The sequence below is a fragment of the Hypomesus transpacificus genome, chromosome 17 (assembly GCF_021917145.1).
Source record: "Hypomesus transpacificus isolate Combined female chromosome 17, fHypTra1, whole genome shotgun sequence".
Lineage (NCBI taxonomy): Eukaryota > Metazoa > Chordata > Actinopteri > Osmeriformes > Osmeridae > Hypomesus > Hypomesus transpacificus.
The window spans coordinates 11,382,504-11,406,144 of NC_061076.1; the positions used below are offsets into that span (position 1 = coordinate 11,382,504).

At 41.3% G+C, this 23,641-nt stretch overlaps 1 protein-coding gene across 12 annotated transcripts in view; it reads left to right on the forward strand.

The window, feature by feature from the left end:
- atxn2l (ataxin 2-like) overlaps nucleotides 1–20,444 on the forward strand; it is a 31,235-nt gene extending 10,791 nt beyond the window's left edge. For 4 of the 12 annotated variants that reach the window (XM_047037412.1, XM_047037415.1, XM_047037421.1 and 1 more), the window contains exons 10-23: nucleotides 934–1,020; nucleotides 3,864–4,004; nucleotides 5,281–5,358; nucleotides 5,436–5,497; nucleotides 6,581–6,843; nucleotides 7,006–7,075; nucleotides 7,264–7,407; nucleotides 16,720–16,771; nucleotides 17,065–17,252; nucleotides 17,383–17,515; nucleotides 17,805–17,920; nucleotides 19,075–19,257; nucleotides 19,439–19,610; nucleotides 19,714–20,444. In XM_047037412.1, the coding sequence (XP_046893368.1) occupies nucleotides 934–1,020; nucleotides 3,864–4,004; nucleotides 5,281–5,358; nucleotides 5,436–5,497; nucleotides 6,581–6,843; nucleotides 7,006–7,075; nucleotides 7,264–7,407; nucleotides 16,720–16,771; nucleotides 17,065–17,252; nucleotides 17,383–17,515; nucleotides 17,805–17,920; nucleotides 19,075–19,257; nucleotides 19,439–19,610; nucleotides 19,714–19,772 (1,748 nt within the window). In that variant the 3' untranslated portion in view covers nucleotides 19,773–20,444. The remainder of the gene's footprint in view (nucleotides 1–933; nucleotides 1,021–3,863; nucleotides 4,005–5,280; nucleotides 5,359–5,435; nucleotides 5,498–6,580; nucleotides 6,844–7,005; nucleotides 7,076–7,263; nucleotides 7,408–16,719; nucleotides 16,772–17,064; nucleotides 17,253–17,382; nucleotides 17,516–17,804; nucleotides 17,921–19,074; nucleotides 19,258–19,438; nucleotides 19,611–19,713) is intronic. The other 8 variants (XM_047037418.1, XM_047037414.1, XM_047037419.1 and 5 more) reach the window with 8 other exon arrangements.
- Nucleotides 20,445–23,641: the final 3,197 nt, after the last annotated feature.

A 23,641-nucleotide genomic window follows, 5' to 3' on the forward strand; every position in this document is an offset into this window, starting at 1 on the left:
TCACAAGAACAAGGCATTGCTCGTGTTGGACAGCATGAGGGCCCACATAACAAATTCTGTGAAAGAAGCCATCAAGAGGACAAACTCAATTCCAGTTGTGATTCCTGGGGGCACAACAAAGTATTTGCAGCCGCTTGTCATCAGTGTAAATCGTGCATTTAAGGTGGCGCTCCGTGTTCAGTGGGAGGCTTGGATGACAAGTGGGGAGAAATCCTTCACGAAAACGGGCCACATGCGAAGAGCAACTTATGGTCAAGTCTGCCAGTGTGTCCTGACAGCATGGAGCATTGTCAAAAAATCTATCATCAACGGGTTTTGAAAGACTGGACTGCTGCGTGTTGAAGAGGGGAGCATGAGCTCAGTGGGGAATTTGCCTCCGGATCGGATGAAAGTGATGAGAGCGACCGTGAAAACAATCCAACATCGGTTGAAGCAATTCTGAGGCTATTCAACTCCGACACCGAAGGAGATTACTTCAGTGATTTCAGTGCACAGGAGGAGGTAGATAGTGACCAAGACTTTCTTGGTAGGCTACTGTTTACTGCTATTTTATTTATTTTTGTTACAGGCCCTGTTTCATTAAAGCCTAACTATTTTTGTTCCAAGCTGTGTTTTCTTAAAGCCTGTGTAATATTCATTTGTTTCAATGTACCGGTAGGCACCTTCAGCTTATAGACGTGCGGCTTATTTATGTACAAAATACTTTTCTTTTTTTATTTATTTTTTATTCAGTGGGTGCGGCTTATATCCAGGTGCGCTAAATAGTCCAGAAATTACGGTGTACTTGTTGTGCATTATTATCTAATTGAATCTTGGAGACTTTTAGGGGGTGTTTTCCTTATAGTTTTTTGTGCTAGAAGATGGACTGTAAGTGAGGCACATTTGAGTACCTTCATATGTTAGAAGTGGATGACAAGGCTTTCTGTGTCTCAGTGTTGTCAAGAACATCGCCCAAAGCCCAGAGGCCTATTCAGACCAACAGAACTCTCTGCACTGCGAACTCGCAGTCCTCACCTGTGGGTGTGTAGCTCTCACAAATGCATAGCTGCATTTTCTCTATGGCACGTCCACACACTCACTTACAATGTCAACATTGTTTAAAATGTTACTTCATTCCTTTCTTACCTCTAATTCTCTATTATTATTATTTTAAATCATATATGTCTATAGATATATATATACAGATATATATATATATATATCTATATATATATTAGAGCTGTCAAACGATTCAAATATTTAATCGCATTAGTGTCATAGTTAACTCGCGATTAATCGCAATTAATCGCACATTTTTATCTATTCTAAATGTCCCTTGATTTCTTTTTCATCCATTATTTTCTCAAATTGTAATGCTCTTATCAACATGGAAAAGTGGTTCGGATTGCTTCGTGCAAATGTTTTTTTTTAATTGAAAACAACATTGCAATCGCCTGGCTTTGACGAGCGGGCGGAGCATTTGCATCAGCTGTGTGCTTGGCCATCAAAATTGTATTTTACACTCCACGACGTGCTGCGATGATAGCTCAGTTCACAACGACAGAACACACTGATCACTTTCGTATAGTAAATGGAACCATTTGGCAACCTTTTAAAAGTAAACTTTCTATTCAGAATCTTATTGGCATCTATTTCGGCGTCTGGCGCTGGCAATCAACTCAAAACGTAACGTTAGCCTACTACCAGAGAATGTTTAATATCCGTAAACGGGCTCTGCTCTTTAGCCGGCTTGCAAGCCCAAACAAGTGTGTAGTGTGCCTGTTGTTTTGTTTCCGGTCTAGCTAGATCCGGTGCGGTATTGTAGATTTTCTAATGTCCGTGGTTGTCGCAACAGAATGTGAAAAAAACTACAAAGTTTGCTAGGTCAAAAAGAGCGTTAATCGCGCAATAAGAAAATTGACGCCGTTAATTTGGGTTTGCGTTAACGCCGTTAATAACGCGTTTAACTGACGGCACTAATATATATATATATATATATACACACAGTGGGGGAAAAAAAGTATTTAGTCAGCCACCAATTGTGCAAGTTCTCCCACTTAAAAAGATGAGAGAGGCCTGTAATTTTCATCATAGGTATACCTCAACTATGAGAGACAAAATGAGAAGAAAAAAAATCCAGAAAATCACGGTCAGATTTTTTAAGAATTTATTTGCAAATTATGATGGAAAATAAGTATTTGGTCAATAACAAAAGTTCATCTCAATACTTAGTTACATACCATTTGTTGGCAATTACAGAGGTCAAACGTTTTCTGTACAACAAGCTTTTCATACACTTTTGCTGGTATTTTGGCCCATTCCTCCATGCAGATCTTCTCTAGAGCAGTGATGTTTTGGGGCTGTCACTGTGCAACACGGACTTTCAACTTCCTCCACAGATTTTCTATGGGGTTGAGATCTGGAGACTGGCTGGGCCACTCCAGGACCTTAATGCTTCTTAAGTAGCCACTCCTTCGTTGCCTGGACGGTGTGTTTGGGATCATTGTCATGCTGAAAGACCCAACCACGTTTCATCTTCAATGCCCTTGCTGATGGAAGGAGGTTTTCACTCTAAATCTCACGATACATGGCCCCATTCATTCTTTCCTTTACACGGATCAGTCGTCCTGGTCCCCTTGCAGAAAAACAGCCCCAAAGCATGATGTTTCCACCCCCATGCTACACAGTAGGTATGGTGTTATTTGGCTGCAATTCGGCATTCTTTCTCCTCCAAACACGACGAGATGAGTTTTTACCAAAAAGTTATATTTTGGTTTCATCTGACCATATGACATTCTCCCAATCCGCTTCTGGATCATCCAAATGCTCTCTAGCAAACTTCAGATGGGCCGGGACATGTACTGGCTTAAGCAGGGGGACACGTCTGGCACTGCAGGATTTGAGTCCCTGGCGGCGTAGTGTGTTACTGATGGTAGCCTTTGTTACGTTGGTCCCAGCTCTCTGCAGGTCATTCACTAGGTCCCCCCGTGTGGTTCTGGGATTTTTGTTCACCGTTCTTGTGATTATTTTGACCCCACGGGGTGAGATCTTGCGTGGAGCACCAGATCGAGGGAGACTTATCAGTGGTCTTGTATGTCTTCCATTTTCTAATAATTGCTCCCACAGTTGATTTCCTTACACCAAGCTGCTTACCTATTGCAGATTCAGTCTTCCCAGCCTGGTGCAGGTCTATAATTTTGTTCCTGGTGTCCTTTGACAGCTCTTTAGTCTTGGCCATAGTGGAGTTTGGAGTGTGACTGTTTAAGGTTGTGGATAGGTGTCTTTTATACTGATAACGAGTTAAAACAGGTGCCATTAATACAGGTAATGAGTGGAGGACGGAGGAGCCTTTTAAAGAAGAAATTACAGGTCTATGAGAGCCAGAATTCTTGCTTGTTTGTTGCAAATACTTATTTTACCGAAGAATTTACCAATTAATTCATAAAAAATCATACAATGTGATTTTCTGGATTATTTTTTCATTTTGTCTCTCATAGTTGAGGTATACCTATGATGAAAATTACAGGCCTCTCTCATCTTTTTAAGTGGGAGAACTTGCACAATTGGTGGCTGACTAAATACTTTTTTGCCCCACTGTGTATATATAGATAGATAGATATATATATATAGATGTGTATATATATATCTATATATAAAAATTTATATACAGTATCTCTCTCTATATCTCTCTCTCTATATATCTCTCTCTCTCTACATCTCTCTCTATATCTCTATATCTCTCTCTCTATATATATATATATGTATATATATATATATATAATGTCATAACACAGATGTAGATGATTTTACAGATCATGCTTAAAGTAGAAAATAATCAGTTATCGTCCAACATCACCTACTCCACGATTTTTTCCTCCACTAAGTGTCATGCTCTCCAAAGCCAGATTCCCCTCCCCAGGACCTTCCTCTCACTGCTCCCGACTACCTGGACACCACCCCGTCTTCCTTGGTTACTGGGGCACCTCCCAAACCCTCTGGCCCCACCCCCCACCTCCCTGTCGATGGTGAGAAGACAACATGTCCTACACCATCTAAACTGATAAAAACAAAAGACGGCATACATCTGTTGAGTAGGGTTGCAAAATTCCAGGAATTTTCTACGTTGGAACTTTCCATGGGAATTAACGGGAATATATGGGAACAAACTGGAAATGTGCAGGTTAGCCCATAACAGGGACCAAAAAAATACAACATCTTGTAGCATAATCTTGATTTAAACAACCAGATTGAATGCAAATTCTGTTAAATTTCTACCCTGCACATTCCTCAGTTGTATACACACAACACTACTTACTGCAGGGCTATTGAGGCCACACACCCTGCATGCACTCCATCACATGCACAGATAATTTCTAGAATCCTGGGGCCCGTTCTCCGTACGTCACTTATTACATCCGAGATCAAATAACATGGCAATGTCATGATCTGGCTAATTCGGTTCTTCGAACACCCATGCTGGATTGAGTTAAGCGTTGGTCTAAAAGGGGGTATGTATCGATTCATGTTAAATTCTGCTAATTATTCTTGCACCTTCTGCAACAGGTTCCTGTAGTAAAAACGGACAAGGCATGTCTGTGACAAACTTCCTGTATCACCTCTGCTTGTAAAGCCTTAATCTAATCATGTTTACATTAAAATAAACCTGCTCCCGAGCAGGTTTAAGCTTACGGACCTGTTGCTATGGCAGCAAGTCCAGGATGACCTTTGAAGAACCGAACAATCCAAGATGATGACAAATCGTCAACAATCAAATCACAATCAAATCAAGCTAACCGAGTTAGCAACGTACGGAGAACGGGCCCCAGCACACTACAGCAGGACTATTGAAGCCATACTTGCATTTGAGCAGAAGGACTACATCCAGTCAAAATAAAATACAAATCTGAAATAATCGATTGAAGTTCTGCTCACAAATAAATACATACAAATGTATCAGAAACAGCTTTATTCACCAAGTTTGCACAAACAAGGAATTTAAATTTTAATTTAAATTGTATATATATATATTGTTGGGATAATTTACCCCAAATTTCCAATAAATTATTCCCTTAAGTATATATTGTAAATGTTAAATATATTTCAAAAGTTTCCAAGCTTAACTTCCCATAGAAACTTTCCGTAAGTTTACTGGAAATGGTCAGGGAATTTCAACTGGTCAGGGAAATGGTTAGTCTCTGAAACTTATGGCCATCTCTACAACCGGTTATCATGGGAGGTCAGTTGGTTTAGTGTCACGTCTGTCAGTCATGCTTTTTTTTTTTTGTCCTTTGTCTCTTTCAGTGAATGAGATTCTCAGTACAGCAGCTAAAGAAAGGCCAGAGGGCCTAGCCAGCCCACAGGAGGGCAAGAGCTGTAAAGGTATTTTTCTTTCTCTTGATATGCAGCCTGTGCACTGCAGTTGATGGAAAAATCTTATTATCTTTCCATCCTTACAGTTCCCTCGGTTCAACAAAGGTCACAATTGGAGGAGTTGCGGAAATTTGGCAAGGAGTTCAGGGTAGGTTGCTGAGCTTGCATGTTTACCGCCCGATTATTATGGTCAAACCCATATTGCTGTTTATCTGACATCTATAATTGCTGTTTTTAAGCCGCAACTTCGTTTGACAAGGTCGTTTGACAAGGTCGTTTGACAAGGTCGTTTGAGCATAAGCAGTCGTTTGACAACTTCGTTGTCAAAATGTTCGTCTTGGTCACGTTTGCTTTGCTTGTGTTGGATTTTATGCTCCATTGCATGGCATAGGCTTAATTTACTGAAGCTAATGGTGGCTAACTAGCTAGCCACAGTCACAAACGTCATGTCACTAACATCTAATTAGTTTAGAAGCTCGTTAACTTCTGGGAGATGGCTAACTATCTAAAATGGCAAGACAGCTGCAGAAACGCCACAGACAAAGGCCGGGGTGAAAACTACTTGCTCATTTAACATTGTGATAAACATAATGGTCAAATGTAATGGACAATACAAAACACACTGATATTATCTACTTTCGGAAACAGTAGTCTGCTATTTCACTGAGGCGTTAACATCATGAGATTACCCTCTGTTGCCCAACATATGACAGCGGTCTGTGATACATCCATTTTCAATTGTTAAAATAATAAACATTCCTCACAAATAAATGTTTGTTTTAGATTGTATTATGACTTAAGCTTACAAGTAAACAGTTTGCTGGTGATATTATAATTATATACCTGTAGTTTTAAACTAGTGTAGCTTACTATAATGCTGTACTGGTAAGAAAAACATGCCAGTACTTAAAATAATACTTAAAATATGCAGAAACTGACGCAAGCACTTCCCCAGAAATTGTATCCTCTAGTTTTGTATGAGTTTTGAATGAACATTTTGTGTGAATCCTTATACCCCTTGAGAACCCCCAGTGTTGAGAGTCAAGGTTCTACATTTGCTGGCTGGCTGTCCCATGCCAGTGATGCGCTATCCTTTTCTCACTGGGTCTATCGGATGAAAGACGACTTCTATTTGTGTGGTTCTCTTAAATTTTGCTTCAAGGGGATCCTACTCCCATGTTAACTTCAGTATAATTATCTGATGTGGTCTCTGTCTCTCCAACTGTCCCAGCTGCAGCCTAGTTCTGCCCCCTCTACCAACCCAGATGCTCCCCAGATGAGCCCTGCTCAGACCTCAGCAGCAAACACCGCCTCCACAGCAGAACCCAAACCCACCTCTTCCCAAGATCCCCAAATGGCAGAAGGGCTGGCCACCAACCCCACCGCTGTTGCCAACCAGTCTGCAGGCCCAGACAGGCAATCACCAGGGACACCCCAGCCAGCCAGGACCCCTGGCAGCGAGGACAGTGGCGAGATAACCGAGGGTGTGACTGTGTAAGCATGCATACTTGGGTAGTGGCAAATTCTCCAATTTTAGTTTGGATTGCTTGTTAATGGCCTTTTGGAACCTAAGATATGAGAGTGGTTACAAGGGACACTGCATGGCACCTACACTATATGTTTAGATTTTTTTTTTTCTTCCCTTCCATGGTCTAGTCAAGTGAAAAAGTCGACACTGAACCCCAACGCCAAAGAGTTCAATCCCATCAAAGGGCCCATGGCCATGGTCAGTCTTCTGCATGATCCACACCCACACTCCAGCTCTTGACACATGTTACACACTCCACATCCAAACATAAGGTCACTTCTGTAAATTATAATATAAAGTGTTGGGGAGACACATTTCAACATACTGTATCAAATCAAACACTATCTCTTTGTCTCATCAACATGTGTTTTACCCCCTGGTTGCAGCAGAAGCCCTCTACGGCCCCCACCCCCCCTCGGCCCAGCCCCTCAGTGGTGCTCCAGCCCCCCCCAGGACAAACGGCCATCTATAGCAGCCCCCCGTACCTGTCCTACGTCTCTCCAATCCAGATCCAGGGACACACTGTACAGGTGTGTGTGTGTCTGTGCTTGCTAGCCTGTCAACCAGACCAATCTGCGAGCTCACATTTTATTTGCTCTGGCAGATGGCTGTGGCCACCCTCCTATTCAAACAGATTTCCAGCTGACCTGATCTGGCTTAAGCCTGACATTATCTGTCAGGCTAGTTGTAGTAGATAGGCCGCCTACCGTAAATAAAGCCACGGCTTGTACCTCGATTTTACTATTTTCTTATATTAGTTTCTATATTAGTTTCTTTATTAGTTTTAAGGATTATATTTCGAAGCGGATTATAGCCTGGTTTTAAAACAAAAAAGTGGCTTCGTCCCAACATCTCTACAGATAGTGCAGCTAATTTAAACACTTGAACAGGGACTTGTTACTTGAAAGAGGAATTATTTCTAATGTGTCGTCTCAGTTACACTATCAGGGCTTGAAAATACAGTGACTTGCTTAAGTAGGCAAATGGCTAGTAGAACATAACATCTCATAATAATTTCAGTAAATCAAACAGCTGCAAGACCAAGTGAAATGTTATATACAGCTAGCAAACTAATGCTAGCATCGCTACTGACATTGGCTAATTCAACTTCTGTGATGTAACCGAGCTCTTTGTAGCTTCGTTTTAGATATAATTTTATATGGTCGTGTGGAGAATAAGACACGGACACGGTCTCTTTTCACAACTTGTATTTTCCCACTGCTCTTCTTGACATCGCCATTTGAACAGCCCTCACTGACTTCACGTAATGTTGACGTCAGCATCATGCCTACGGCAACTCCCGAGGGACAAAACACCCGTGTCTGTTGAACATAGAAAGGTCTGCTACAGTAAGCTATCTTCAGGATTTGCAAGCTAGCTAAACTTATACTACATAAAAAATAATTTTGTAGACATAAAAATTGATTTTGCCACTACATGAGTGACTTGGCTTTATTTCTGGACATACTATCCACAACCGAAGTGTGTTACACGATGCTGTAAGAATCGCTATTGAATCGACATGTGCAATTTCGCTAGCAGGGGAAGAATAGCCTACAAACAACAAAAATCCCCAGTTAACATAATTTAAATTAGCAAGAACTATAGACTAATTCAATAACAGGCTTAAATTAACTGACAGCATAAGTTATAAGACTTAGCTCTACAGTTTTCAAGGTCGCACACACGCAATAACAACTGCGCTATGGAGCGCGTGTCCGTGCTATCCTCCAATATGCTTTCAAACAATCACTGCTGATTGGGCTGTACAAATTTTAGGCTGTCTATTTCTGATACCGTGGCGGTAGAAATGTAGCCGCCACGGAAAAATCAACAGCGGAGACAGTGATTTACGTACCAACTTATTGTAAATGGTCAGTAGCCTCTATCGATTAAGGTGGGCCACTCGAAAGCATGTACACTGTCTGCTTCATTTGATCTTGATAGGCTAAGCATTCTGTAGCAAATAATAACAATAAACCTACTATTTATTAATTAAAACTACTTCAGCATAATAATGCCCTAAAATACAAACGTGAGCAAGGACAGCAATCGCTATCGTATCAACAGACGTGCAATTTAGCTAGCAGGTGAAGAATACAAACAACGAAAATCACCAGTTAACTTAATTTAAATTTGCAGGAACTATAGACTAATACGATAACAGGCCAAATGAACTGACAACATAAGTTATACGATTTACAGTTCTCAAGGACGCACACACGCAATCCCAACTGCGGTGTGAAGCGTGTGTCCATGCTATTCTCCGACATGCACTCTAACAATCACTGCTGATAGACTGCCTTTTGTACAGCCCTATTTCTGATACTGTGGCGGCAAAATCAACATAGAGGAAACACTGTAGATTGCTATCCAAGCTGTCCAATGGGAAAGTGTACTGGGTAAATAAACGTCATGAGCGTTGTTCCGCTCAACGCTAGCCAGCGCTACGGTATCGTTTTTCCCGTTTAAAGTGCGGCAGTCCTGTTTTGCCAGTATAACTGGATCTAATTAGACCATTGAATGTTTAAGATGTCCCTGTGTTTGTTTATACCTGTGACAGGGGATAACGCAATATTGTCAGCCGACTATAAAATGTTGATATGTCGGGTTACTATACTGCCCTACAAAGGCAAAAGACCTTAACCTACCAGAGTGTAGAACTGAGAAAAACCACTTCAACGTTTTTTTTGTCGTCCTGCCAAATGTTTTAGAGGTAGGACACTGCAAATCTAGCAGTTTGATGTTTTAGTGATTACATTTATCTACATGAAAAAATATTGATCTTAAACTGCACTTTGCCCTTAAAATTACCCCTATTTTGAAGTTACTTGGATGTTTCCCTGCTCCAGCACACCTGATTCAAATGAATGGTCATTACCCGGCTTCCACAGAGCTTGATAACAACCCATTCATTTGAAACAGATGTGCTGGAGCAGGGAAACATCTTAAACATGCAGGACAATGGCACCTGAGGACCAGGGTTGCCTACCCCTGGTCTATAGTAAAGGGAATGCCAAGGCAAAATACAGTAACTTACGTTTCTTCGCTCACTTAGTTGCTTATCATGATATAAACTCTGTATATTATAAGCTTATGTAACATACAGGTGTTTGACTGTCACAATACTTTTTGATTGAATTGCCAGGGTAGGATACTCACGAACGACCCATGTTTGGGATGTTTTGTGTTGAACGCCAGCTAATGCTCAGTAGTGATGAGTCGTTCGAGAATGAGCCGGCTCTATGAGTACTTGTAGGCCTAAAGGCGCACACGGTCATCTCCACATTCTGTTCCTGTCAATCATACACGCATGTCAACCAATTATACTGCATGAGGGCCGAGCCAACTCAAACACACTCCGATAGACAAGTAGTCGAAACTCGGGAGAGCCATAACGAATCAATGCCTTTTTAAAGACATTGTGGTTAAGGTAGAGTATGATTTCATTTAATTTAATTCAATTTTTTTCACACCTATCATAGTCAAGTTCATAGTTAAAACATTTATTTATTTAAGAGTCGTTGGGGAGCCAATAGAGCAGCCTCTTTTCAGTGAGCTGAGCCAAACGAGCCGGCTTACGAAAAAGAGCCGGAGTGCCCATCACTAATGCTCAGAAATCATGCTGTGGATAAAATTTCTCAGAGGATGTTGTTTGCAATGTTTGCAATATTTTTTAGAATGATGTTACAAGAAAAGGCAGGTCAGCAAATTAGTTGTTTTGCTGCTGCTCAACGACGACAACGGAGATTGTCAAACTAGCAGAAAGTCACCAGATTCATTGCTAGTCGCTCTGATTTTTTGTTGTTGTTGCTAGGTTAACTAGTAGTTGAAGTGAAACCGAAACTCAATTTGATTGTCAAACTAGCAGAAAGTCGCCAGAATCATTGCTAGTCGCTATGATTTTTTGTTGTTGTTGCTAGGTTAACTAGTAGTTGAAGTGAAACCGAAACTCAATTCGAATGTTCTTGAGTGCCGCAAAACAAAGGCAAAGAACCGTAACTGATGTTACGGCATTCTGCTTTGGCTTCTCTAGGGCTTTTGGAAGTTGCGGTGAAGACAACCCCCTATTTTCTCCGAAAAACAACATCAATTCAAGATATTTGGCCACATGACAAAGCAGACCTTAGATGTTCCAAAAATGACAAACAAATTTTCAACAAAATTGAAGCTACGGTCTTCTGCCTTTGCACGGCAGTATAGACCAACTGCAGTCTAGCCTATCCCGCAACGTGTTTAACATTCTTTAGCCAATTAATTACATTTTGCTGAATGATTGAAGTGCTTGACAACAAACACTCTAATGAAATAATCACCAACTAACAACACATAAATAAATGACAGATTGACAAAGGCACGTTAATTTTAAGACCATACCTTTGCGCCATGCAACAATCACCATCAAGCGGTCATTACATGTCAGTATCAACGCCCCTGTCTGTAGACTCATGGGTCAATTTGACCCCTAACAGCGCTATAAATATGGGAAACTGGCTTGGCACTTCTAGTGTTAAGCATTGTTGATAAGATGTTTGTTGCACCTCCGACAGGATTTTTCTGTACACACGTTTCATTACTCTGATTGGTTGTAGGTTTTCTAATAGCCCCTTATGCAAAACCCCTGACCCAAATGGCCTTGACCTATCCTACCAACCTAGCAACCGGTCACTCCTTGAAGAAGGTCAGTCAGGTTTTCAGTCATTGAAAATGGGTAAAGTAAACAAAAGATTTTCCTAGGTCGCACTGGTGCACCTAACCTCCGCTGCCTCTCCAGGATTGAAGCGTTTGTTTCTTCTTTGACGGAACTCACACGCATGGTTGGATCATATCGTGGTCTAAACAAATCAGAGACAGAGATGGGGCAGGTCTTTGCCTCTAAATGACTGTGGTCCAGATATTCCTGTAGGCCTACACTGCTCCGTGCTGCATGATAGAAATTACGACTTGAGCACCAGAGAATCAGTTATGGCAGACCTGGGCATTGTACGGCCTGCGGGCCACAACCGGCCCACAGGCTGTCCCAATCCGGTCCGAGTGAGTTAAATTATAAATTAAAAATAATAATAATAATATGTTGAGCTGTAGTAAATATATAGTCCTGAAAGACTAGTGATCAGGAGTCTCATTTATAAAACTATGCGTAGGATTCTTACTAAAAGTGTACGTACGCCCAAAAGCCTAATATGGCGTACGCACACAAAAATTCAGATTTATAAAACCGTGCGTACCCACACCTCTACGCAATGTTGCCTTTATAAATCACAGATTACCCATAAGTGTGCATACGTGATTCAGCATTGTACCCCGCCCTGAACACGCCCATTTTTAACCATAAATGGTCAATGCAAAGCACCTCATGAATGCTAATCTAGTATGTCATCATGACCCTGGCATGCGATTGTTCTTTACGGTGAATCATGGCGCATGACAACTTCTCAGACACTGTTAGCCTATTGGTGGGGAGCCCGAAAACTCCGAAAATTTGTTGGCCGTTAGATCACCAATTAAAAGAACTGTGCGAGTGGCGTCAACTGTGCCAGTGATACCGCGAGTCGAGATACAATTTGAAAACAAAAGTGTTTTGTTATGAACAGTAATCTATTAAAGTCTGGACTGATGACGACGTAGAGTGTATTGATTGCATGGGAGTTTAACGACTGTATTTCCAGTTTTTGACATATGATGATATATGCACAGTATGAAATACATATATTTAGTTACACTGTGTTCTGCAGTGATTTAAAGGTAGGATATGTGATGTTATCTGCAATCCATGCAGTCGGGCTTTTCCCCTTCCTGCACTCCGGTAGTGGACGAATGGTGAGACAGCGCTGAAATTTGATTTAAAATTTGAGTTGGATTGTACAAGGTGTTTATGGAACAATTATCACTCATTTCAAGCTCAAATAATACTGCTGGATGAAATCGTCGTGATAATGATGACATTTAGCGAAAAAAACGTGTGTGAAGAACACTAAATATATAAATATTATGAGTAATTGTTCTTCCCGCATTTACTTTAAGAAGTCTGACTACAGTGGCACCAATCTGTCACATTTACAAGAGCAATTAACTGAATAAATGCCAGGTATAGCCTTTCGGAGACAGTTTTGGTCTTTCACTTTCACTGAGAGACACCTTTTTAGATGTGATCCCAAAGTGTGTCAATGATACACTCTGGTTAACTTTCGCTTGCTAGCCATTGACTTCTCAACGTTTCTGTTTGTCGCACATGGTAAACGTGCACAGGACTGGCTGGCTCCGCTTGGCAAAAAATATAAATTTTGAAAAAATTTGAGACCTCATGTTAATCTGGGGGGGTTGGGCCCCCCCGTATTTCGCACACTGGTTGTGACTGTCATGCTGGTGTGCTGAAAGGGAACCGTTATGTGAGTGTACAGTAGCTAGAACTAACATCAGAGCCATAATGAGGCTCTGGCTAACATTTACTAACACAGCTAAACGTGGTTCATTTACAGCATGGTTGGAGGAGGCAGGAGACACATATATCCATTATTTCTTTCTAAATATATGTTGCATTTAATTTCAAATATTACATTAAACAGCCAAAGTAATGCTACAGATGGCATTCTCATTTCATCAAAACATTTTAGCTTATGCTAGCTACTTAAATAATTCACTTGCTGGATGGCTTGCAGCGTTCCCCGTTTGCCTCTTCCAAGCCACCAAAAGCTAGCAATGGCAAGAAGTTTCTAAAAAGATAACTTAAAAGGTAAAAAAGTAACTTGGCCTAGTTATCGTACAACAAACCAAAAATGCAGTAAATGCGGTGGTGTTTGACACAAGTGTGGTGAGTTGAGTCTTCCCTTTCAAACTTTGGATACTGAGCTAGGACCGCAGCTTACCTGGCGTCATCAAAGTTCCAGTGAATAGGTTTAAACAGTAACAACAATGCCTTTCAAGTAAACATTTTTTAACAGCAAAAAACTGTTGCCTATTTAACACTAGAAGCGCCAAGCCATGTTTCCCTACTTATAGCACCGTTAGAAGTCAAATTGAACCGTGAGTCTACATTTACATTTACCGTATTTTTCGGACTTTAAGTCACTCTGGAGTATAAATTGCATCTGTCAAAAAATGCGTCATGAAGATGAATAAACATATGTCGCATTTATTTAGAAATTTATTTCACAAAATCCAATACCAAGAACAGACATTTAATCTGGAAAGGCAAGTTATTCAACTACACTATAGCACACAGACAACAGGCTGAATAGGTGTCCGGTATGTTAACGTAGCACATTTACAGTTATTCAGCTACACAATAGCATTAAAGAACATACCTGGGAGGATAAATAGGCTAAATTTGTCAGTCAGATGGCTTAGCGGTTAGGGAATCGGGCTATTAATCAGAAGGTTGTCGGTTCGATTCCTGGCCGTGCAAAATGACATTGTGTCCTTGGGCAAGGCACTTCACCCTACTTCTCTTATCCAGAGCGACTTACAGTAAGTACAGGGACATTCCCCCCGAGGCAAGTAGGGTAAAGTGCCTTGCCCAAGGACAACGCGCAACCCAATTTCCTAACGCTCAGCCATCTGACCTCTTTTGTAAATGTAATACAAAAGTTAGAGGATGATGAAATAAAATGATGCAGAAATAATAATAAAATAATTATACAGACAAAATTGAAATGCAGCACACTGCTTTAGGCTTCTTGCACAGAGCAAAGGCATGTCGGAAAAGGAACGTGCCTTTGTCAATCTGTCATTTATTTCTGTGTTGTTAGTAGGTGATCATTTCATTAGCTCGTTTGTTGTGTAGCCCTTCAATCATTCAGCAAAATGTCATTTATTGGCTAAAGGATATCAAACACGTTGCGGGTTAAGCTAGACTGTAGTTGGTCGATAGTAGCCCGACATATCAACATTTTATAGTCGGCTGACAAGATTGTGTGGTTGTCCCCAGTCAAAAGTATAAACAAAAACAGGGAGATCATAAATGGTCCAATTTGATCGAGTTATACTGGGAACAAGTGTTTTTCATTTACTGTCAGGACATGGTCCAAGTATTATAAAATGAACTACGTAATTTGTAATTCTAGGTTATGTCTTACTTGAAGTTACATTTATTCATTTAGCAGACGCTTTTATCCAAAGCGACTTCCAAGAGAGAGCTTTACAAAGTGCATAGGTCACTGATAACAACAAGATTGCCCCAAAACATTGCGGGTAGCCAAAACATGAAGCACATATTGTGAACAACCAAAATAAGTGCCATGGGGAAGAACCATAAGATCATGTAGTTAAGCAAGTTACAATTAAACAACATGAATCGCTATAAGTGCAAGTGTACCTGTAGAAAAGCAAGGAACAGTAAAAAATAGGATGAACTAAAATGAAATATTTTGCAGTGAGTACAAACAGTTTAAATCAGTTACCACTAACCAACAAGAGCAACAAGTCTCTAAGCAAGAGTCATTGTGATCCTTGAGGAAACTAGCATTAGGTCCAGCAAACCATTCCTAAGTACCGTTGTACTCCTGTTAGCCTGTTGATGCATAGCCTATTCAACTTAACAACTTTAGGAATGACAAGACATAATCATCCACTGCCTGGATAGACAGTGGATAATATGTCTGAAATAATATCATACTGGTTGAGAATGTGTAGGCTATTTTGGTTTTATGTAGGCCTGGGGTTCCCAACCCTGGTCCTCAGGGACCCCCTTTTCCTGCATGTTTTCCCTGCTCCAGCACACCTTATTCAAATGAATTTTCTTTCTTTTGGAGCTGGTAACCTATGAATGCATCTTTCAGGCTGTTTGAAAGATGTGATCCCCTCCCCCCTAATAATCGATCGCGTAGTGAATCAATGCATTTGGTCTCAACAGTTCCTTTAAATGGTGTCTAGCTTACTCAAATCCAAAATTCCATTCCATTCTGATTAGCCTACTTACAGATCAAGAATACATTTAATTTAGCTTATTCATTCACACACTCAATGTACAAAATATGGCATTCATTGTAGCCAGATGTAAGAGGTTGTAAAATGCTAATTTACTCAAATATACCTCTCGATATTTCAGAAATGCTATTGTAAGATACTCATTGAGTGGGCTGCTATAATGTTAGGCAGGAATTATAAAAGGGGGACTTTGATTGTGAAGGCGGAAGTCGTGTGCGAGTGGAGACATTGAAGGCTGCCCGGCCGTATCGAGGATTCACGGAGCCCTGTTGTCTGTATTATAAGCACGTTTTGCACATAATTATAGACTATATAGGTATATAAATTATACATATTTTGCTAGACATCTTAGGCTATATAGGCCCAATCTTTGTCTGAAGGACACTTGTGCAAGAGAACGCTTGTGACATCTGCTGATAGAATTGCAGCCATGAAAGGCAAGGGAAAAAATGGCAATTAAACCAAAACAAAGCAAAATATCTTTAAATTAGCTGTCCCCGGTGTGATTTTCAACATATACTGGGTGATAAAACCCACATATCTAGGAAAAGTCAAGAAAGCAGGGTCCTGAAATTTGATCGACTGCGAAGATAGATACAAATGTTCTTTCTCTTCACTGGGCTTAAAATATCCTTGTTCGGCGTTTCTAGTGTTTATGTGTTTTTAGCCTTTTTAGTTTAGTTTATCTAGAAAGACAAAGGTGTGTCTTAGCAGGGTTTTTTGACCTGAATTTCCATATAAGGGTGTGAGGTGTGTGTGTGTGTGTGTGTGTGTGTGTGTGTGTGTGTGTGTGGGGATGGGGGGATATTTCAAACATTTTAAAAACGGTACAGGCGAGTATTCTAACAATTGTTTTGTCATGCCCATCCCTTATATCAAAACGCTTGTTTTTAACCTGTTGTATTCCTTCTTTTCAGGCTCCCCAGATGTATCAGTATATCAGCCAAGGGAAATATCCCAGAGCAAAAGGTAAAGGCACACACTTTGGTGGAATGCATATAGCAATTTCCTACTAGTTTCTGCTTCTGGATTTCACAACAAACCTCAAGCACAAAAGTACCATAGTAGTATTGTCTAAGGACGTTTGGTGCCCACTGTACAAGGTGTGCTATACACACACATATATACACTTCACAACTCTGGAAAAATAACTCAAGGAAATCAAATGTGTGTCTTTTGTAATGTACGTAATGAATCATCTGCAATTGACCCAGGTCTGATGAGCAAAAATGGACACTAACACTTTACATGGTGTGTGTAAGGTCATCTCTCCCTCTTTCCCCCAGGCTCCGTGGTGGGCCCCCGGCCTGATCACCACGGCTCCCAAGCCCCCTCCATGATCCAGGCTGCAGCCTCGGCAGCAGGCCCTCCTCTAGTGGCCTCTCCATACCCTCAGTCTTACCTGCAGTATGGCCAAGTCATCCAGGCCATGCCCCATTACCACGGACCGGTAGGGCACTAAATATTATTAGAGAACACTATTAAAATATCCAATTATAATGTTGATGCTAGGTGAACCATATCTTTGAACTATCATCATCAGGTGAGTCTGTCTTCTCTGTCCCATCCCTCCACACTAGCCCATGTACTCAATGCTGCAGGGCGGAACGCGGATACTGGCGTCCGGGGGCCCCCCCCAGGCTCTGGGCCCCCCAGGGCCCCAGTACGCAGGCCAGGCCGAAGGCCCCCAAGGGCCACAACAGGGCATGTATGGTAAGCATGGCTTTCCAACTTGGGATCTTCTCAAAAACACTTATTTGAGCTTTTTGTGGACTCTGCACGTTTCCAAAACACCTCATAGTTTCAAACTGATTTGAAAAACCGGAAGAGAGAGGGGGAGAGGAGTGTAGACTTGGTGAAGGGGGTAGGCCATCTCCAGCTACAACTGCCCATTGAAAAAGAGAAATTTCAGTTACTTTGGTTTCAACTATTTCCATCTGTAGTATAGGATAAAGACATAACATTCTCTCTTTCTCTCCCCCCCTCTCTCTCCCTCCCTCAGCTCCTCAGTCGTTCTCCCACCACTCTGGCCAGTTGCATCATCCTCAGCCCTCGAGCACCCCCACGGGCAGCCAGCCCCCCCCCCAGCACACTGCCCCTAGCCCCGGTCATGGACAGGTACATGGAAACCTCTCCATCTACCTGATGTAGATGGTCTCCCGCTACTGGTAGAAGGGCTTGATTTCAGTTTGTACATGTTATTTGTACGGCTGTCAAGCGATAACATTTTTACATTTAGTCATTTAGCAGACGCTCTTATCCAGAGCGACTTACAGTAAGTACAGGGACATTCCCCTGAGGCAAGTAGGGTGAAGTGCCTTGCCCAAGGACACACTGTAATTTAGGCTCGGCCGGGAATCGATCTGGCGACCTTCAGATTACTAGCCCGATTAACCAACCGCTCAGCCACCTGACTCCCCGATTAAAATATTCAATCGCATTATTTCATAGGATTAATCGCGATTAATCGCAAAATTATTAAATCTATTTAATCTGTTAAAATGTTACCCCAATAAATGATTAAAAAAAATATTAAAAGGGTGTAGGCCTAACTGGATGATAATGTCCATATAACAAATTCAGATGGAACACAACTTAAATTGTGAGGGAGTTTTATTCTCTCACAAACTACTGATGTAGGCCTATAATAAACATCATCCACAAAGTTAGACTTGTTCTGGAATACAAAATACATTTAAGACATGTTATCTCATAGCCTACTACGATATCCTGCTCCATAATATTAAAATCTCACTCAAACATACTTCAGATACTTTAGCAACCACAGATTTATTAACCTTAATATTGAACAACACAGTTTTCTATTTTGTTGAACCCAGTCAGCAACTCGCTTCTTTTGCGAGTGTCGTCTGCCATTTATTACCGGAGCGAAAGCTGCTGCTTGTACCGCTGCTAACGCTGCTGTTGCCGCTAGCTGTGTGCTTTGCTTGCATGTGATAGTTTAGGCTGGATAACTCCGGTGATAACTAAACTCAGCCTTACAATCAGTACACACAGCCATAGTTTTGTCAACCGAGCCGTCTCGCAACTTTTTGAAATGGAACTTCTCATATAAAAGCCCTCTCTCCATCATTCAGCTACCATCGGCAGTCGAAGTCATGTGACGACAGGTGATTCCCAGGGTCATAAAGAAACCTGTGTTAACAACAACATAACAGCGTTATTAACGCGTTAACTTTGACAGCCCTAGTTTTTTGTATTGTGTTAGCATGATTTTATATCCATGTCTAACCCAGAATTTTGTCCTCCAGTCGAACCAAGGGGGTCATCAGTCCCAGTCTATGTACCACGCGGGGCCGCTGTCTGCGCCCACCCCCCCTAACATGCCCCCTGGGCACAGCTCACCGCAGGCCTCCTTCCCCATGCAGGGCTTCAGCCTTCCCAGCCACCAGTCCATGCAGCATGCCTATTCCTCTCTAGCCCATCTCACCCAGGTATGTCCACCACAGCCCAGCGGCAGATCTGGGCCAGCTGGGCTCTGTTCTACTGCAGTCATCTTTCCTCTAGAACCACCTTTTCAGAACAGCCTTTAAAAAGAAAACACCAGCCTGTACTTTGTTTGAAACATTGTGTGACACCTCTGTGTAATCTTTCTATGATCTCTCTCCTGATCAGGCCCATGTAGCTGCAGGCATGTCCACCCATCACTCTGCTGGACATGGTCCACCCCCTGTGATGCTGCATTACGCGGCCCCACCCACTCAGCAGGGCCCTGGCTCCACCCCTCAGCACGGCCCGCCTCCACAGCCAGGGGCCCCCCAACACTACTACATAGGACACCCCCAGGGTAAGCACTCCCAAACACACAGGACCACTAAGAGATGCATCTCCATGTGGACGGTCTCCTAGTCAGAATGAGAACCCATTTGTTCTGCCTCATGTCCTGACAGCTGTACAGGTGCAGGCTCACCCCAGCCAGCAGCTGTCCTTCCACCCCCCTGGAAACTGACCCCACACTCAGCTCCCCCTGGCAGAGACCAACTTAGGAAACTGGAGATGGTGAAGGAGGGGGCAATGTCCAGCACATACATCCTCTTCGCATGAGTCTTTGTTGACGGCGTAGAAAGTATTTGGTTGGATATGTGGCTCTTTTACAACTTCTCATTCAACCATTTTGTCAATATGCCAACTCAACTTTTATTAGTATTTTTTTTTGTTCCCTCATTTGCACCAGTCAGTGAGGTCAGTGAAGGTGAACAATCCAAATCCAATTGGATAGGGAGAAAGCTTTTTATTTAAAAACATTTTTATCAAGAAAGATTTTTTGCTCATTCAAATTTAAGTATTGATAGAACGCCCCCCAGGAAAAGTTGCAACACACATAGATGCGATGAAATGGAACTTTCCTTGCTTTAATAAATGTGCTACATGTAATATTTTCATTTCTTTTATGTAGTGATTTTTTTTATTTTACTTAGCAAAATCTACAGTAAATACATGTTGAAGTATCTTGTTTTCATGATTGTTAATGAATTAGCTTGTTGGAGATATGAAGAGAAAAATGTAAATATTACATGTAGGACCATTGTTACTTTCTCTCTTTAACACATATCCTTAGCCCTCGCATCCCCTCATTTTCAGAGTCCATTAATATAGTGGAAAAATAAAGTTTTTAACTCAACCACAGGAAATGTGTACATAAGTCATTTTTAAAGGGCTTTAAGAATTCTCAAACAATAAAAATGTCACGCGCCATAGTGTAAAACTCATTATAGAGAATATTGCTATTATATTGAAATTCCTTGATGGAATAATGATCATAAGAAGAAGGAGGTGGTTTGATTGTTGTTAAGTTTTCTTACAAAGACGGATCAACATTATTTTGTGATATGTTTATAATGCAGGACTTTGCAGGGCCTATCATCCAGGTGTGGATGAGATTTTTCTCTGGCATTTGCTTGTTTTGGCATTCTTACACTTAACAAGAAAATTGAAAATAAGCCAATTCATCTGCTTGAGTGTATGCCAACTTGTCTATCTTGCCCCTGAACCCACTGTTTGGAAACAACTGACTATGTTGGCTTGACAGTCAACGCAATTATCTATCAGGATGTTTTATTTTAAAATGTTTACATTTTGAGAATTGAATTGAACGGATATAGTTTTTATCAGGGTAAATGCATGGTTGGCCGTTTGTTACCAGCGTAGTGAAGTTGGGTGTTAAGTGATAGACCATAGTAAATAACTTATATTGACAAGAAGTGAAAGCCAATAGAACGCTCCATTGCAACACCAGTGCCCAGTAGCAGTGCTACGTTTCTGCCATTTTGGAGTGAAAGCGATGCGGCAGTCCACTAGCTTGCTGTCGCTTTTGGCAAAATCAGCTGCTTTGTAAAAAACAAATAACTGAATGATGACAACACAGAATAAAGTAATCATTAGACTAGTGATCATCAAATCCCTTTATAGTTTATTTCACAGACAAGTATTCCACCTTTTTTCCCCACAAAAAAAGTTTTGTTTGAAATTCTTTGAAGCGCATTTTCTATTGCGCTGAATGAGCTGTGAGATTCACAGATTTTGGGTGTCCAAGATATGATGAATTCTGATCTGTATCAAGAGTCTAGCCATGTACAGGGCTTGACATCGCCTGTCCGGGACAAGTGTTTTTTTTTTTTTTTTTTGTAGGGCAAGTCCGGAAGAGAAATGCACTTGTGCCACTCATTACGTCTATATATTTTTTTGACCGAATTCTGCATTAGCTAAACATAGAGTGGCTTTGTCCCAAGCATAGAGTTAATATAACTAGAGTAAGCTACTTTTGTCTTCCAAGATGGCATCCCCATTCATTTCTATGGAAAGTGCTCAGTGGCGCAGTGAGGCAAGCGAGAGCGCGAGACTGGACACAGCCATTTTTCCACTTCCGTGTCTTCCTGTCTAGCTTTAAACAGTGGCTCTTTTTTTCCTTAGCTCCGAGAGCTCATGTAAATAGGCTATCGGCCAATGTGAACTTTTGTGCTCGTGCCCTGTTAGTATCCGCCATCACATTTGCAGGCAACTTTCATTGACTAAGCAAATAAATGGGTTGCTAGTTTACCCATTTCGGATTGGTTTCAAACTTAAACTTGAAAAAATTTCAAAAATTATTCTATGAAAAAGCTAGTAGTATGAGCCAGGTTCGAGAATCAAACAACAATTATTGGGAGAGATAGTTTTGTAAATGTTGAATGGAGTTAATAGAATAAAAACGACCGGAAGAGTCCGAAACCTAACCGTACATGCAATATCACCTACATCCACCGGGGCCGTTGCTTCAAGCCGAGGGGCGAGGGGTGGGGGCTTGGTCCCAAGACCTCTACTAACCGTGCAGCTAATTTGATGCTTAACACTTCAACGGGGGATTATTACTTGAAAGAGGAATTATTTACTGTGTGTCTGTGACACTCTCAGGGGATACTGTGACTCTCAGGGGATGTACATAACATTTCATAATAATTTCAGTAAATCAAGCAGCGCTGCAAGACCCAGTGAAATGTAACTAATGTTAGCTAGCTAGCATCGACATTAGATAAGTCAACTTCCGTAGGCTATTCTAAGTATTTGCAAGCTAGCTAAACTTATACCATATCTATGCTTCTATACTCTTTGACTATAGCCCACAACTAACATGGTAAATCTTAATAACTTGTTTGTTTATCCAGATATATCATATAATATGGTGTATTTTATCTCCTGCAGCCGAATTCGCAAATGTCTTGCAGAAAAATTTGACCGACTACCGAAACTATCACTGCAGAGCGCGAGCCAATCGCGCCTCGCAGTGCTGTTCGAACAGGGCTGGGTGTGCAGCCACACACGATAAATGTCTCCATCTTGAAACTGTGAAAACTAGAAATGTTATCCATGACCAACGGTTGCTACGTCACAAGAAACCAATCCGATTGGCCAACGCTAACGTTTAATGCTCATGTACATGAAGTTGAGAAATTTCAGCTCACAACATAGACATAATAAAGAATATACCAATTATTTGTTTGTAAACATTCGGGATGCACGCACAATGTGGTTGCAGAAAACCTGGAAAGGATAGCATTTAAAACGGCAAAAGGACCACACGGATCATACAAATAGTTTGATTTAAAAAAGGCCAAAAAGGTTGAGGAGGACAGCCTTAAAAGAGAAAGCGATTCCCCATTGATCTGTCACATAAAAAAAAATATTTGGATCACGAAAGTCTTGAAATTTGAGTGAGAATGTCGCCCGGTACAGACCGCATAGTCGAGCGGCAACCATGTCTTCGTCATGTCACTAAGTTCATAATTTTACAGTTTTACTGTCAATTTTACATTTTAAAAGTCGAAAAGGACAGCTTTCAAGAGATATGGGAATTCTGCTTTTAGCCAGCTGGTCCTATTGTTTTCGTGATTTGTTCAAACTGGCAATCTCAGTGAGAATGCGTCCCCATTACACTGTTTTGACGTTAGCCTCAGTCAGACTCGCTCACTGGCAGTGTGCACAATGTTGTGATTCACTCCATTCTACACCAGAAGGACTGCCTAATGTAGATACGAGCCTGATAAAGATAGCCAGTGTCTCGGATTTCTTTAACCAAGCCTGTTTAATTCGTGATTTGCCTGAGAAAGCGACCTCCGTTAGCCAGGCTAGTTTTGGCCGATCACTTGGTCAGGCTATTTAAGGGTATCGGGGTCAAGTGAATTTTGTGCGTAGACAAGTGAAACGTAAATGTATTTGTCCAAAGGCCAAGAGCCTCCAAATAGTTAATATCAAGCCCTGCAATCCAGTGGCCAGAGATATATGATGACCTGATCGACACTCCAAGTGTAAGAGACCGGGGAGAAGTTTGTCTTTTACAACCGA